This window comes from Tenrec ecaudatus, chromosome 2 (assembly GCF_050624435.1).
Source record: "Tenrec ecaudatus isolate mTenEca1 chromosome 2, mTenEca1.hap1, whole genome shotgun sequence".
Taxonomy (NCBI): Eukaryota; Metazoa; Chordata; class Mammalia; order Afrosoricida; family Tenrecidae; genus Tenrec; species Tenrec ecaudatus.
In genome coordinates, this window is record NC_134531.1 from 137,127,262 (window position 1) to 137,142,329 (window position 15,068).

The 15,068-nt window shown below is 59.7% G+C and overlaps 1 protein-coding gene across 3 annotated transcripts; it reads left to right on the forward strand.

Annotated features, from left to right (window-relative positions):
- The first annotated feature begins 352 nt into the window (after positions 1–352).
- On the forward strand, positions 353–14,082 carry PDLIM4 (PDZ and LIM domain 4). 3 transcript variants are annotated; one of them, XM_075541520.1, is made up of 7 exons: positions 353–515; positions 5,107–5,258; positions 8,366–8,447; positions 12,642–12,811; positions 13,125–13,219; positions 13,484–13,595; positions 13,730–14,082. In XM_075541520.1, the coding sequence occupies exons 1-7, from the start codon at positions 423–425 to the stop codon at positions 13,932–13,934; spliced, it is 909 nt and encodes a 302-aa protein (XP_075397635.1). In that variant the 5' UTR covers positions 353–422; the 3' UTR covers positions 13,935–14,082. The 3 variants fall into 3 exon arrangements, with proteins under 3 accessions (XP_075397635.1, XP_075397636.1, XP_075397634.1); XM_075541519.1 differs by having other exon boundaries at positions 356–515; positions 13,053–13,219; XM_075541521.1 differs by lacking the exon at positions 13,484–13,595 and having other exon boundaries at positions 355–515; positions 13,053–13,219; positions 13,730–13,933.
- Positions 14,083–15,068: the final 986 nt, after the last annotated feature.

Sequence of the window (15,068 nt, forward strand, 5' to 3'; positions counted from 1 at the left end):
GTTTCTAACCAGGCGGGGCCCATCCCCCCTCTGGGCCACTTCCATCCCTCCCCTGGCCTGGCCGGGCGCCGCCCGGTAGAAGCAACTTCAAAGAGGCTGTGCCTGCGCTTCGGCCGCCGGGCCCAGGTCGCTGCTGGCAGCCTCGGCCGTCGGGCCGGGCCGTCCCAGCCCCGGGTCTCGGAGATCCGGGTGGGGGTTCGTGATTGCAGGCGGCCAGGTCTGAGGGGCGGTCTTCAGAGCCCCCCGAAGTGGGAGGGTCTGACCGGGCCGTGGGACCAATCCCGGCGCGCGGGGCGCGGGGGCGGGGGCCGATCGGGGGCGGGCAGACGGGGGCGGGGCGCGGCGTCCAGGCGGCTGCGGCGGCGGCGACGGCTCTCCAGTGTCCGGCTCAGGCTCCGGCTCCGGCTGCGGCTGCGGCGCTGATGCCCCACTCCGTGACCCTGCGCGGGCCTTCGCCCTGGGGCTTCCGCCTGGTGGGCGGCCGAGACTTCAGCGCGCCTCTCACCATCTCACGGGTGAGTCGGACGATTGTGGAGTGGTGGGGCCCGGGCGGTCTCTGATCTGAGACCTCGTTCCCAGTCGGCCTGGGACTCGGATCCTTGATGATCCTGAGGCTGGAAGGCAGAGAGATCCCCAAGGTGTAGACGCAGCTTCTAGGCGGGGCAGCACCCCTTAACCCCTCTGGTTGGGGCTGGCGGCCCTATTCCTTGGAGAAGACCCACCCACCACCAAGCTCTCAGCCGGCTACATTGGGGGTGGGGGGGAGTCGCTGTGTGCCAGGGAGGGATCCAGACAGACCTTCAGAGGCCCAGAAAAGCGTTCCCCCTGAAACCGGCCTGAGGATTGAGGGCATAAGAGTGAAAGGCCTCTTCCTCCACGGAGGACCCAGGCAGCAGTGTTGGGGCACAGCAGGGAGGTGTGGATCTGGAGAGGGAGGTCCATCCACAGCCCCACTGCGGACTTTGGTCAGCTGTCCACTCATGACTCCATAGAAGTGACCAGGAGGAACTTTTGGCTTCTAGGGGAAGAGAAACTTTGGCTAGGAGGTCCTGGGTTCTCCCTTCCTCCCGCCACCCCCACACACAGAACAAAACAAGACCAGGGCTCAAGATTACTTCAGCCACGTTCCTCAAGGGCTCCAGGCTTGGGGCAGATGAGGAAGAAGAGGAGTGAAGCCCTAATGGGGACTCAGCAGAGGGCAGAGAAGGGCACTCCGTCCTGGAGAGATGGAATCCGGATCCAGCTTTGGGGTCCCCTGTTGTAGAGGGCAGAGAAGAGAGAACTCAGGCCTTGCCCTTGGGGACTCCCAGTCTGGAGGAGCAGAGGGGACCTGGGGCATCCCCTGCCTCTAGCCAGGCTGCTCTGGTCTCAGGCACCTGTGTGGGGAGCTAGGAACCACCTCTCCATCCCCACCCCCGGCTCCCACCCTGGGCTGGCAGAGCTGGCTGAACTCTCAGACACTTCTTTCTAGTTCTTGGGATAGGGTGGGTGTCTGGTGAAGCATGGAATTGTAGAATCCTGTTTCTGGGGGCCAGGGTGACAGGCAGGCCCAGCTGTCTCGGGAGGCTTCCAAAGTCTGCCCTTGACCCGGAGCTGAGCGAGGTGGACTCTCAGCACACCCTCCAGCCTTTCATCTCCTACTAGCCCGAGGGAGCCCTGCTGAGGGGTGCACGTGCGTGCACGCGCGCACACACACACACACACACACACACACACACAGGGGCCTTCTGCCTGTGTGTCATGCAAGTGTAGCCACTTAGGCAGGCTGGTGGGGGTGCTTGGCGGGCCAGCCGGCCAGGCACCCTGGGCGTGAGGCCGCTGACAGGCTCGGTGGCGGCGGCTGACGGCCGAGGGCGGCGGGGAGCAGAGACATCTGTTGGCCACGAGGCCTTCTGCGCGCCTAGAAAAGGCCTCCACACGTCATGGTGGAGGCGGCAGCGGTGGCTGCCGAGGCAGCAGTGGCCTTGTTTGGAGCTGATCGAGATGCAGTCCCCTGGCAGGCGGAGAGAGGGTTTGCCAGGAAGAGCCTCCCTTGTCCCCCAAAGTCACGGGGCTTCGGCAGCAGCTCAGGCCCAAGGAGACAGGATGGCTGAGCATGAGATTGGGTGGGATCTAAAGAGATTTATAGGGCTGTGGAGGCACAGGCTGAGGCTTGCCTGGCAAGCATCTCAGGGATGTATCTACAGGGACTGCTATGAGGGGGCTGCCCTTACCAAGTGCACCCGAGACCCACCCTGTTCAGGTTTTCAGGGTCTCCCCCATCCAGGGTCCAATAGGGTCAGCCACACTTAGACAGGACTGGGGGCTTACAGCCTCAGCCCCAAATCCCCGGGCACCCTGGGAACACAGCCCAGGGCACTGAATCCATTGATTGATGATGACTGCTGACCTGCGCCAAGCATCCGAGGCATGCTGGGTCCCACCCTAGTGGGTGCTGGTACCAACCCCTCAAGCACCTTTCCTTGGAAGGAGCAGCATGGGGGATTTCACATGACCTGGGGGATTTCACATGCCAGAACCATCTCGGGTAGCCTTCTTCACAATGGCCTTTAGAAGTCAGGGCGCTCCCTGGCCTTGCCTGCACACGGGGAAGCCAAAGCCAAACCCAACCCACTGCCATCGAGCACATTCCCAAGATTGGACCTCTTTACTGGACCACACATGCTACTCTTTCTCCCGAGGAGTGGCTGGTGGGTTTGAACCACCAATCTTGCAGTTAGCAGTCGAACATATAACTTAGAAAGCCACCAGGGCTCCTTATAGATGGGGAAACTGAGGCCCAAAGAATTTAAGTAGTGTATCCGAAGTGGCAGGGTGGGGACAGGCCTATCTGGAGCTTGCTGTGACCAAGTGGCATCAGACTCTGACTGCAGCTCCCAACCAGCCTGACTCGGACAATGTAGGATCTGGGCATTCAGGTAAACATCTGGTTTTATATTTCGGCTGCCCAGCTGACCTCCTGCCTCCTTTTTCTCCTGTCTGCTCATCCTCCACTAGGCAGCCAGGGAGCCGCCTGATCTCTATCTTGTGATCTCCTTGCTTAGAACCCTCCATGGCTCCCAGTCACTCCACAGAAAAGCTAACTTCTCATTGGGCCTACAAGGCCTTGTAAGAACCAGTACCTTCTCTCCTCTGGCTGCATTCATCTCTTCCTCTCACTAACAGGAACCTCCTTCTAGGCCAGCTCCCAGCTAAGCCCTGATCACTGCTGGTCCTTCTACCTGGACACACTCTCCCCCCTCACTCACTCCTTTTTTTTGCAGAGAAGCATGGTGGCTGAGAGGACAGCATTTGGAATCAGTCTGTGTGGGTTGAAATCCTGTCACTTGGGAATCCAATGCCCTTCCTGGTTTCTCTAGACCTCAGTTTCCGCATCTAGGAAATGGGCTTGCCCCGAGGACACGAGACAATGCTGGTAAAGGGATTTGAGCGATTCACGGTTTCCTGGCCACGTGCCCTCTTTGACCAGAGCTCCCCAAGCAGAGCTGGCAAAGACCCAGCCGCCCCTGCTTTTGAGAACTTCCTCCGCCCACAGGGGCCTGAATGCACCCCTTGTGTTGGCTGAGTCATCCTGCAGCTAGTAGCCCCCAGAGGGGGAAAACTCCTCTCCTTTCTGGGGAGCTGAGGCTAGACATCCCCTCCCCCAAGCCTCTCTTTCTTCATCTGTAAAATGGGACTGAGAACCGCTCTGCCCTCATTAAATGGTTCAGAGATTGCCCCAAGAAAATTATGGGTAAAGTGCTGAGCCCAGGTCCTGGCACAGAGCAGGTCTCCATGAAGGGGCGGGGGGGCTCCTGGAGCAGAGCCTTGGGGAAAGGGCCGGATGGTGCCAAGTGGGTGCCTCCTCCAGGACAGGCCTATGCAGGTGCCCAGGTCCTAGGAGTGAGCACACCGTTGGGTCGGCTGGCTGAGGGTGTCACCCACCAGAGGAGGAACATCCCTTGAGGCGGTTCACCTCAGATGGGCTCTGCCAGTGCCAACAGACCCGCTGGCACTCTGGACCCACTTTGCCTACTCACTACTGGGGTTAGCTGAGCTGAGCCTGGCCAGACTTCCAGAAGCTTCCATGAGCAGGAAGAAGGTCACTGGTGACTGTTGAGTCACAGCTGGATATGGAGAAGAGTACCTGCTGTCTATTTCCAGAGACCACTCTGGGATGGGGGACAGGATGAGGGTGCCCTGAAACACACACACACACACACACACACACACACACACACACACACACACACACCCCACCTACACCACCCCCATGCCGCTTACTGAAGTCTTCCTATGAGCCTTTCCCCAGCCCTGTGTGGTCTTCATTGGGGTAGCAGCAGTGTGGGAGGCTCTTTAAAATCAGTGGTGGGACTCTGGTTGGCTCTTTAAAATCAGTGGTGGCCTTGGGGTGGCCAACAGCCAGGAGAGAGCCTGTCCTGTAGGAAGTGGAGGTCAGGGTGACATCTGGGACTGAAGGGCCCTGCACATGTCTGGGCAGGTGATGTGGCAGCTCCAGGACCAGACACGACCAGGCTCTCCCTGATGAGGTTCCCAGGAAGCGGCCTTTCTGCATACATCTGAAGGATGGGGAGGAGTAAATCTGGGACATAGGGGCTGGGAGTCAAAGGACATCTGCAGGGGCGCAGAGGGGAGTGAGCCCAAGGCCGGGGAGGAACCGACAGGCAGTCAGTGGTCTGGATAGAGTGAGAGGTGACAAAGAGGTGAATGCGGCAAGTGGAAATGAGAGGTGAGGTCACTAGGGGTTGGACTGTCTGGTCAAGGGGCTACTCGGCAATCTGGCTGGCTGGAGTTATGCCACGTGAGTGTGTTCTCTGTGTTTCAGTGAGCACATGTGTTCCCATGTGACCCTTGCATGTCTCTGGACATATGTGCAAGTTGCTAGAGGGGCATCTTGCTTGCACCTAGCCCAGCAGCTCTGAGGTAGCCCTCTTCCTGCATATCCACACCCTGCCGGCCTGCCCATCTGTGTTCAGAGCAGAGGCTTCTTCTCCTGGGCACAGAGCAGGCACCCCATGGGGACCGCCTAGGCCTCTGGGCTTGTCCATCCTCCAGGTCCACGCTGCTAGCAAAGTCACATGATCCCTATGGCTTGTGTGCCCACAGGTCCACGCAGGCAGCAAGGCGGCACTGGCTTCCCTCTGCCCTGGAGACCTGATCCAAGCCATCAATGGGGAGAGCACCGAGCTCATGACACACCTGGAGGCACAGAACCGCATCAAGGGCTGCCACGATCACCTCACTCTCTCTGTGAGCCGGTATGCACACGGACAGCAGGCGGGCAGGTGGGCCCTGAATGGGCAGCAGCACCCGACTACTCTTCTGCAGCCCTAAGGAATAGTGCTTCATAGCGGGGGTAGGGGGGCAGAGAAGATTTAGAAGAAGCAACTCAGGGCTAGAAATGTATTGAGACCCCTCCCCCCTCACCTGCAAAGGAAAACCAGATTTGCTATCATTGAGTTGATTCCAACTCGTAGCGACCCTGCAGGACAGGATAGAACTGGCCCTGTGGGTTGTCTAGACTGTAACTCTTTCCAGGAGTAAAACGCCTCCTCTTTCTCCCGAGGAGCAGCTAGTGGATTTGAACTGCTGACCTTGTGGTTAGCAGTCCAACACGCAGCCTACTATGCTACATAAAACCGTGGTGGAAATAAGATCTTGGGTCTAGAGCACAGGTTTCCAAACTTATTTGACCTACCACCCCCTTTTCAGGGGAAAAGAGAGAGAGTGACAGAGAAATTACTCAGAGTTCCCCTGGCAAGTAAAAGCTTTTATACTATAGCCCCTAATCCAAGATAGTGTAGTCACCTTGGATCATTCCAGCACCCCCAAGGGGCGGTATTGCCCACTCTGGAAAACATTGCTTCCCCCTCTTTGTCTTAAGGCTAGTTTCAAAAATCGCTTTTTGTCCAGCGCCTCATTTAACCCTTTAACACCTGATATAGTCCCCAGATGAGACAGCTAAGGCTCAGGAAGGAGAGGTGTGGGCCTGGGCTGTCAGCACCCTGGTGCCTTTCCGCTCCTGGGAACCTCACCCAGGGCTGACAGTCGCACAGCAGGGGAGTCGGGAAGCAAAGTTTAACCTGTCTCTCACTGCCAGAGATTCTACTTCTTCTGCTTGGCTGCTGCCCAGGTCTCCCTGCCTCACTGCTGTCCCTGCATTAGCTGACCTCTCATGGTCCAGGCCCCTGCCCGTTTGAATCTCGGTGCTTTACCGTGAACTGTGTAACGCTGCGCCCCAGAGTGAGGGGGAAGGGAAGAGGGAGCAAGGCCTCACCGTGACCTATAGCTGGGTCTCCGGGATGAGACCGACTCTCGTCCGGCTCTGACCAACAGTGAGCTTGGATGTGGCCGCGCAGATCTACCTCCCTGCCTGAGCTGGCGGGGCCAGACATAACTGCTTAGCTCAGCTGTGTTCACTGTTGACAGGGACTTTCCACGACCCCCTGTGGATGGCTGTGGGCGAAGCCTCCAAAAACCACAGCAGCCTTGAGCTGGCGTTGGGGGCAGGGTGATCCATGGGCCCGAGCCATCAATAACGAACGATGTGATGGGAAGACTCCGAAGGGAGCCCCCTTCGGTGCCTGGCCCATGCAGGGGGTGCAGTTGGGACGCTTGCTGGGGCCTCCCGGATGAGCAGGCCTGGCTATAAGTCCAGGGCCTTGTACACTTCAGTTGCCACATAGCAAGGGGACCGTGGCCCAGCAAACCTGGTCTTCACCCAGACTGGGACCCTCGGTACTACACTGAACGCTGTGAGCCTGGGCTTCCTCCCCCGTGAAATGGAATCCCATTTCTCGCCCTTTCCTGGACGGAGGTGCAGGCTGGAAGCGCAGTCGGCACTGCTCTGCTAATGGGTAGCCTCTGAGGCCGCCCTGCTTGGCCGGGTTCCTGGGCCCTGACTCACCTCTGGCTTTGGCTGTGTAGGGATGACCAAGGGGAGCCCTGATGATGGGGGTGCGAAGGGGGTCTGAGTCAGGAGCCTGGAATAGGTTTGCAGAGGCAATGATGTCAGGGGAGGGAGAGAGGGAGGTCTCCCTTGCTTCCTTCCTCCCTTGCCTGGTCATTTGTTCCAGTGCAGGCATGGATGGAACCAGGGGTCCATTAAGCCTGGGCCTGTTCCACTCTGGGCATTCTGGTCCTAAAGCACAGACTGGCCAAGGAGCAGGTGAGGGGGCATAATCTGCCCTCTCTGGAGAAATGCGGTCTCCTCCAGCAAGTGGTTCTCTCTCAGACCTGTTTGGGGCAGAATTTCAGGGAGATGCAGGTCACCGGGGCTACACTAGATGCCCATGTCTACCCTGCGGGTATTTGGAGCTGTGAATTAGGAGATACACTTGGGAGCTTGGCTGAGGGGTTGGAAAGGGGGGGAGGGTCGTTAGTAAGACCCTGGGCAGCAGAGCCTTGATGCCAGGGCCCACCTAAGGCCTCGGAGCAAAGAGGTGGTCTGCAGGGAGATGGAAGAGGCAGAGGGGAGCAAGCGCAGAGTGGATGTGTGCACTGTAACCAGCGCTTCACCTCTGCTGAGTCAAAGCAGTCTTGGGTTACAGCAGGGAGGCCTGGAGAAGCCCAGAAGGCCACTGCTCCCCTTTGGTCTAGCCAGCCCCACCTGACACCCATGACCACTGCCAGGGAGTGGCACCAGGATAGCTGGGTCCTCTGGACAGTGGGATCCAGGCAGCAGCACCCCCACTCCACCCCCCAAGCCATCTTCTCTCAGAGTGACTGAGACGCAGGCCCAAGTAAGTGCCCAAAGCATAATGTCTCAGCTGGCCTGCCCCAATTCTAGCAGGTTTACGATGTTTTTCCTCCCTCCTGAGTGGTGTTTGCCATTTGGTTTCTATGGTGAAGCAGGAATGTCCTAATGGCCTGTTTCCCATCTGGGCTGGGCAGACATCAGTGGTGACTCTGCCTGCGGCTGCAGCAGCAGCAGGGAAGGAACTCCCTCAGAGCCTCCAGTCCACCCTCCGTGGGGCTTGGGCAGGTCTGACCCCCAACCCAGCCCATGCATGGCAGACAACAGGTGGGCGGGTAGGCTCCTATAGGAGGCCCTCCTCAGGGTGGAAAGTTTGGAAAGAGCCCTGATCAGGGTGTGAGCCCCGCCCTCCACCCCCACCCCTCCAATGGCAAGCGGCAGAGTGTAGCAGAGTGGAGAAGCTGTGAGACTTCTGCTCCAATCTCCCCAAAGACCCGGCCAGAGCGAAGGGGGCCCAAGATGTGTCTTTGTCACAGTGGCCACTATTGTGGTGCTGGGGGTTGGGGTGGACGGTGTCCTTCCAGGCTTGGTCTTGGGTGCCTCTGATCCTCAGCCCCCGATGGGCATGGAAGGTAGATATCTATATGACCATCCCAATTCCTGCCATAGGCCCGAGACAAAGAACTGGCCCAATGCCCCTGAGGACAGCAAGGCCCAGGCCCACCGGATCCATATCGACCCTGAGGCTCAGGTATGTATAGACACAGCTGCCCAGCCCGGCCTGACCTGCCTGGCCCACAGGTCTACCTACTGCACTGTCCTCTGGCGCCTGGATAGAGCCCAGAGAAGCAGAAGAATTCCACCAGCCCCACGGCCTGCCTTTTCTCCCAGGGTGGTAGGCATTTCCTGGGGCTCTCTTGTAGCCCAAGAAGGCCTGGATTCTCAAACAGAAGAATTTAAGGTGGGAAGAGGCTAGACTGAGCCTTGTGGCAGGGTTTGCGACTCACTAACTAGTGTCCACTCAGGTGCCCAGTGCCTGGACTGAGAGGAAGTCACCAAACTTAAGGAGGGGTAACCGGGAGTTATAGGACATGCCTATACTCGGACACCTACTTGGTCTGGCAGTAGCAGACCTCAGCCCACAGGCAAAAGCTCTGTTGGGCTGTCCTGAGCTCTCAACTGCAGGCCTATCTCCCAGTCACCTCCTGGGGACTGGCAGGAGTCAAGGAGAGGAAGGTGGGCTTCCGGGACCTCATTTGGCCATGGGCATGCGGGGGGCCAAGGTGCCACAGGATGCGAACAAAGTGAAAAATGGGTTGATCAGTGGCAGAGCCAGAAGCAGGTGGCCCAGGGTTTAGGTTCATGGCTTCCTAGGTCTGTTTGTGTCCCCTCTTGCCCCTGGGGGGAAAGGGGCAGAGTTTGCTGACCTAGGAGGAAAGATCTCCCTTGGTGCCACCTCACCAGGTACCTCCATGCCATCTTGTTCCCTCCCTTGTCCCCTCCTTGTCCTTGCTGACAGGCCGGAGATCTGCTGCTTGCCATGTGCCAGCAGGTGTCGATCTGGCAGGGGCGTGCTTAGCAGTTCTGGGACGTAGGAAGCCAGAGGCTGGAGGAGCCCAGAGTGGAAATGTGACTTAGCCAAGGAGTCAGAGAGGGCTTCCTGGAGGAGGGGGTCACCAGGCCAGGATCTGAAGGTCAAAGGAGGATGCTCAGAGAGCACATGCAAAGGCCCTGAGGGGGGAGCACTCCACAGGTGGAGAGAACAGAGGAGCCTTGGAGGCCCCCGGAGAGGCTCCCCAGCTCCATCGGGTCCAACTTCTCTGATGTTCTTTGCAGAACAAAGAACATCCAACCTCTGTCTCAGATGCTTGTTCCTGTCACCCCAAGGACCTGAGACACTGGTGGCAGGGGCAACTCTAGGCTAGGATCCAGCAGTCATTCGCACAGCAAGGGCCCCCTGCCCATGTGTGAGGCTGAGCTTCCTCTGAGTCAGCAGGGCCCAGACAGGACAAGGGCCCTGAGCTCGGGAAGCTAAAGTCAAAGACTCTGCACAGTCTCCCAGGAGAGACTCGGGACCCGTGGGTCTGTGGGGCATGAGGACTTGTCCCCAGTGACTCCCTTCCAGGCCAGGCTGCCAGTGACTCAGGCTGGAGAGGAGGGATTTTCCACAGGCAGGAGGGCAGCCCTCAGCCACCGCTCTCCTTTTGTACTCAAAGGTCATGGCTCCTTGGGTGGCGACAGAAACACTCCCACCCAGCCCCTCAGTAACAGACACAGGGCCCATTGTCCCCACACTGCCCCCACCTCTGCCAGCAGGGTGGGGAGGGGGGATGGGCCCAGCTGGAGCCATGAGAGCAGGGTAACACACTTGGTCCTGGGGCAAGCACAGGGTACCCCTGGCACACACCCACCCAACTGAGATGGGACATGGCCAGCCATGGCTTCAGGCCATTTTCCCCATAAGCTCATAGGAGACCCTCCTCCCAGGCTCCAGGTGTGAGGATCATCAAGAGACACCTTTCCCAGCTGAGAGTGGAGTGAAGGCTTCCTGGAAGGGGGTGGCCTTTCCCCTGAGAACTAAGGGGGGAGGAGTGTAGAAGGAAGCTAGGAGGGCAGGCAGGCCTGACCCCTCCAGACCAGCAGAGAGTGGGAGCCTGGCCTTTGGAAGCTGCCACCTGTTCATCTGGCAACCCCCTCCATCTTCATCCAAGCTGACTGCCCCGGATTCTGACCACAGCCTTGGGGGCGCTGATGAGCACGCAGGCAGATGACACCATTCTGTTGACCACCCCACTGAGGCTCAAACTACCAAGTCAGCAGCTGGGCTGGGACGCCACAGAGGAGGAGCCCGCAGTACCAGGTGGCCCGCCTCACGGAGGGATCCAGGCGTGGGGGCCAGGTGTCACTGTGCCAGCCCCGTACCTGGCAGGTGTTCGCTGTGTGCCAGTAGGCACTACACTGGGCACTTTCTTCCCCATGAGACTTGGTGATGCAGAGCCAAGGCCCTGAGGAAGCCAAGGCCCTGAACGCTGACCACCTCGCCGGTAATGGGCGGGAGGTGCCTGGGACTCCAACTGACTGAGGGGCTGCTTCCTGGGTGGCCCTGGGAGGGGCAGTGGCTCCAGTAACCCTGCAGTCGACTCCCATATCTAGGTGGGGGGTGCTCCTTGCCTCTGGTTCTTTCAACTCCCTCTCCCCACTGAATCCTCCTCAGCTCAGCTCTGCCCCACTCCCAACAACCACAGCCCATCTGGTCTCCATTAGAGGCCTGCCTGGCCAGCCCTGCCTGCCTGCAGCCCAGGCGCCTGTGTGAGAGTGCTCAGGTTTCCCGGGGGCTTTTGTTGGGCCTGATGGGGGGCAGGGGGGTCTTCCTGCTGCTGCTGTTGCTGCTGCTTCATTGATGAGGCCCACCTAGCTAGCAAGAGGCCCTCCCCTTTGTCTGCTGGGCCCGACAAAGCAGGAGTGCCAGCCCCGCTAGGCTGCTGACCGGCCCACTGCCAGCGCCTGTCCAGCGGGGAGTTTGCAGAAAGCAGGGACAGTCCATCAGGGAAGAGCCTCAGGCAGGGCCACTCCTGTGCTGGAAGCTACCTGCCCCTCCAAGCGGGCTCTTTCCTGCCTGGGAGGGGGCTTCTCCTTGCTGCCCAGGTGCTCCAACTATCCACACTGTAGGGTAGAAAGGGGATTGGCATGTCCTTTTCCAGGCTGAGGATGAGACTCCACTCTTAAAAGACCTGCTCTCTGGGATCCCACCTTAAAATCAGGCTGTCCAGCCCCAGCATGCAGGCCACCAGGAGTATTTGTAATCTTGCCCATGTGGCTAGGTGTATGTTGGTGGGCTGGCTGGTGAGTGTGTCCATGTGCACACGTGTGTAAGTGTGCTATGAGCACATGCATCCTGTGTGTGGGTATGCTTGTGTGGCCTGTAAGCCAGGGGCAGTGCAGGCTTGGACTCTGTAGGGACAAGATGCCCAGCCCCCACTCAGGCCCCCCACCACAAAGCTCTTGCCCTCTCCTGAGGACTAAGGGGACATGCGTGGGCCTCTCCTCCAGGCTGGCCGTAAGGTAGTGGGCATTGGGAACCTTAAGCCTTGGCCAGCCACTGCCCCTGGCTGTTATGCTCACAAAAGGCCATTGTCGCCTCAACTCAGTTCAACTCGACTCCCCTCAATCACTGCTATCGAGTTGATGCCAACTCCTCCAGGCCCCGTAGGACAGAGTAGAACTCCCTGGTGAGTTTCTGACTGTTAACTTTTTACTGGAGTAGAAAGCCCCAATTTTCTCCCATGGAGCATCGACTGGTGTTTTCGAACTGCTGACCTTGCAGTTATCAAGCTAATTGATAACCACTATGCCACCAGGGCTATGAACCAAGAGATACAGCCTAAGAACCAAGACATGGCCTGAACGTACAGTCCCCGAGGGGGCTGGGGCCTCACAACTGTAGCTCCTGGAAGGCCTCAGGCACATAATGACCAGTGCCCCTTCCTGGCTGCGGGCATGGAGGTAACATCTTCCTGTACTAGCCATGGCCCAGTTCTGAGAGGCACGGAGATTCACTGCTGCTGGGAAGCCACCTAGCCTGTTCCAGCTGGGCTGGCCTTCAAAGGCATCTACCCCATCCCCAGCCCCCATGAGCAGTGGGAATCCAAACCATGTTCATGAGTCAAGGCTAAGCCTTAGGCACTCCGGTTTTTGTGTCTACCATCCAATGGAGATTCCTTGCTTCTGCAGGAACTGAAGCAAACCCGAGGCTCAGCCTGCCCCATGACCCTCTTCCTGTCTGGGCATCAGAGCCACGAAAGTCAGAGCTGGGTTTGGGTGCCAGAAGACATCCAAAGAGGCCTGGCATAGCAGGGTGGGCATGGATATATAAGGAATGGCCCGCAGTCTGGCCACTTGGCCTTATGCTCTGGGTCTTCCAGTGCCTTGGGCCTTTCTCTAACAGGATGGCAGCCCAACGCCCAGCAGGTGCTCCTCAACCACTGGGATTGGACCAGCAGATGGCAGGGTCAGCCTGGGATCTCCTCATCGGCCTCTTATCCCTCACAATGGCAACAGCAATGAGGCCACCTTGCAGGTCCAGATGAATGCTCTGCACGTGTCTCCACCCCACAGGTAGGTCAGAGCCATGACCTTTGAAGCCTCGCCCAACCCCATCCCAAACCCTCCAGCCTCACTAGACACCATCCTGACCCCAGATGCTTGATCCTGGAGTTTCACCTGGTTGCGTTCAGTGCCCTGCTGCCTCATCAGCCTCCCCCAGCCTGCCAGCAGGGGGCAGTCCTGGCAAGGACTGGGGGCTGCAACCCTGCACCTCCTCTCTCCCCACTGTGCCCCCACTCTCCACCCCTTCCAGCGTGACTGACCTTGGCAGAAGCCTCTCTCGGAGTCGGGACAGCGGGATTGACCTGGGCTCTGACGTGTACAGGATGCTGCGGGAGCCTGCTGAGCCCATGGCTTCAGAACCCAAACAGTCCGGCTCCTTCCGATACCTGCAGGGCATGCTAGAGGCTGGCCAGGGTGGTAAGTCCACCTCTCCCCTCCTGCCTCCTCCCCCCACCCCGCCCCCAGTGAACCCAGAGCCCCACCTTGCTGCACTTCCTTCGAGCCATCTGCCTTTCCTCTGTCCACCCGGGTCCTTCCCCTCACTCTCCACTCCCGCGCCCCCCAGGGCCCGAGTCTACCCCCACCCCTCCATCCCTCCCCAATTCCCAGCATCGCCTAGCCCCCCATGGAGGTGTTCTGAGCTCCCTATTCGACTCCTGTCACCCGCGCTCCTGTTTTCAGGGGAGCGCCCTGGTGGGCCCCGGAGCCTCAAGCCCCCAGTCAGCAAGTTGGGCACCCCGCTGAGTGGCCTCCAGGGGCTGCCGGAATGCACTCGCTGCGGCCACGGCATCGTGTGAGTACCCGCCCCCACCCCTCCCCGCCCCGCCCCGCCCCGGGCCGCCCGGCCCCGCCCTCTTCCGGACTGGGGGCGGGGCGCGCCGGCGCCCGCCCGCCTCCCGACGCTGTGCTCTTCCGGCCCGCCACCAGGGGCACCATCGTCAAGGCGCGCGACAAGCTCTACCACCCCGAGTGCTTCATGTGCAGCGACTGCGGCCTGAACCTCAAGCAGCGCGGCTACTTCTTTCTGGACGAACAGCTCTACTGCGAGGGCCACGCCAAGGAGCGCGTCAAGCCGCCCGAGGGCTACGACGTGGTGGCCGTCTACCCCAACGCCAAGGTGGAGCTCGTCTGAGCCGCGCCCGGGGACTGCCCGCCCGCGCCCTGCTTCGCTTAGCGTCCTGACGGGCCGTGTAAATAACGTGTGTGCCGCCTGCCTCGCCAATAAACGCCCTCTGCCCGGCCCTCGGTTGCTGCTCCCGCTGGAGGCCGTCAGCCTCGAACTTGTCTGCGCCCTGGCCTGGCTCCCTCCCGAGTGCCACACGCCGGTCTCTGGTCTGCTGCGTGCCAGGCACGCCCTAGGCTCTGGGGGCAATTGTGCACCAGGCAGTTCGGGGCAGCACTCCCGGGGGGAGGGTGGCAGGCGGGGATCACAAGAACCACGTATGCCAGGGGGAAGCGAGATTAGGGCTGAGGTGCTCCGAAGAGACGTGGGCATCACGGGGGTCCGAGGCTCAGACGGAGGGGGGGGGGTGTCTGAGGCTGACAGGAAACGGGTCGGGGAGAGCTCTGTACAGCGCGAGGGACTGGGTGCCGGATGCACTGATTGTAAAGCTGCTCCCTCCAGCCGCCGGGGCGGGTCAGATCACGGAAGCCACCGCGGGCGGCACTCGCGCTTGTATTGCCGGGTCTTTCCCCCTGGCAACTCACCGGGTCCTTTCTAGACCCCACCCCACCCCGGCCCGCCCGCCCCTTTTTCTTTTCCCTTCCGCTCGCCTCCACTAGACGGCGCGCGCAGCTTCCCTTTAAAAAGCGAGCAAGGCCTGAGAAGGAAGGGGAGGGGAGAACGCAGGAGTGCAGAGCTGCCCGAAAGCTTCCCTTTCCAAGCCCTTCTCTCCAACGCAGAGTAAACGCTCGTCGCTCGGAGGGCCAGAGGTTCGTGCCTGCCTGGCCTGCGCTGCGCTAGCCTTTGCGGCACCATTGCGCACACCAGGACAGACTTTGAAAACGTAGATATGATGCGCAGTTGTTCACGTGGGGCTGCGACCAGCAATTTCTATCCAACCACCCCTGGACTAGGAGCCCAGGTTTTTGCCTCTCTTTTTGCGGTCTCGTTTATTTCGTCCGGGGTTCTTTAGTGAGCCCCCAATATTCCCACCCCACGCCCCAATGTTGGAGTGTTCAGAAACCACAAAAGGCTGTTAGCAATTCAAACTCTCACCATCAGCTCATGACAAAACCCCTTTCCTTCATACTTTTGCCAGTTCTT

What these genes read in the sequence shown, in the direction of transcription:
- PDLIM4 (XM_075541519.1), top strand. Translation starts at nt 423, where the DNA reads ATGCCCCACTCCGTGACCCTGCGCGGGCCTTCGCCCTGGGGCTTCCGC. An exon ending in CACGTGTCTCCACCCCACAG is followed by an intron (nt 12,812 to 13,052) that starts GTAGGTCAGAGC and finishes CACCCCTTCCAG; the next exon opens with CGTGACTGACCTTGGCAGAA. An exon ending in CGCTGCGGCCACGGCATCGT is followed by an intron (nt 13,596 to 13,729) that starts GTGAGTACCCGC and finishes GCCCGCCACCAG; the next exon opens with GGGCACCATCGTCAAGGCGC.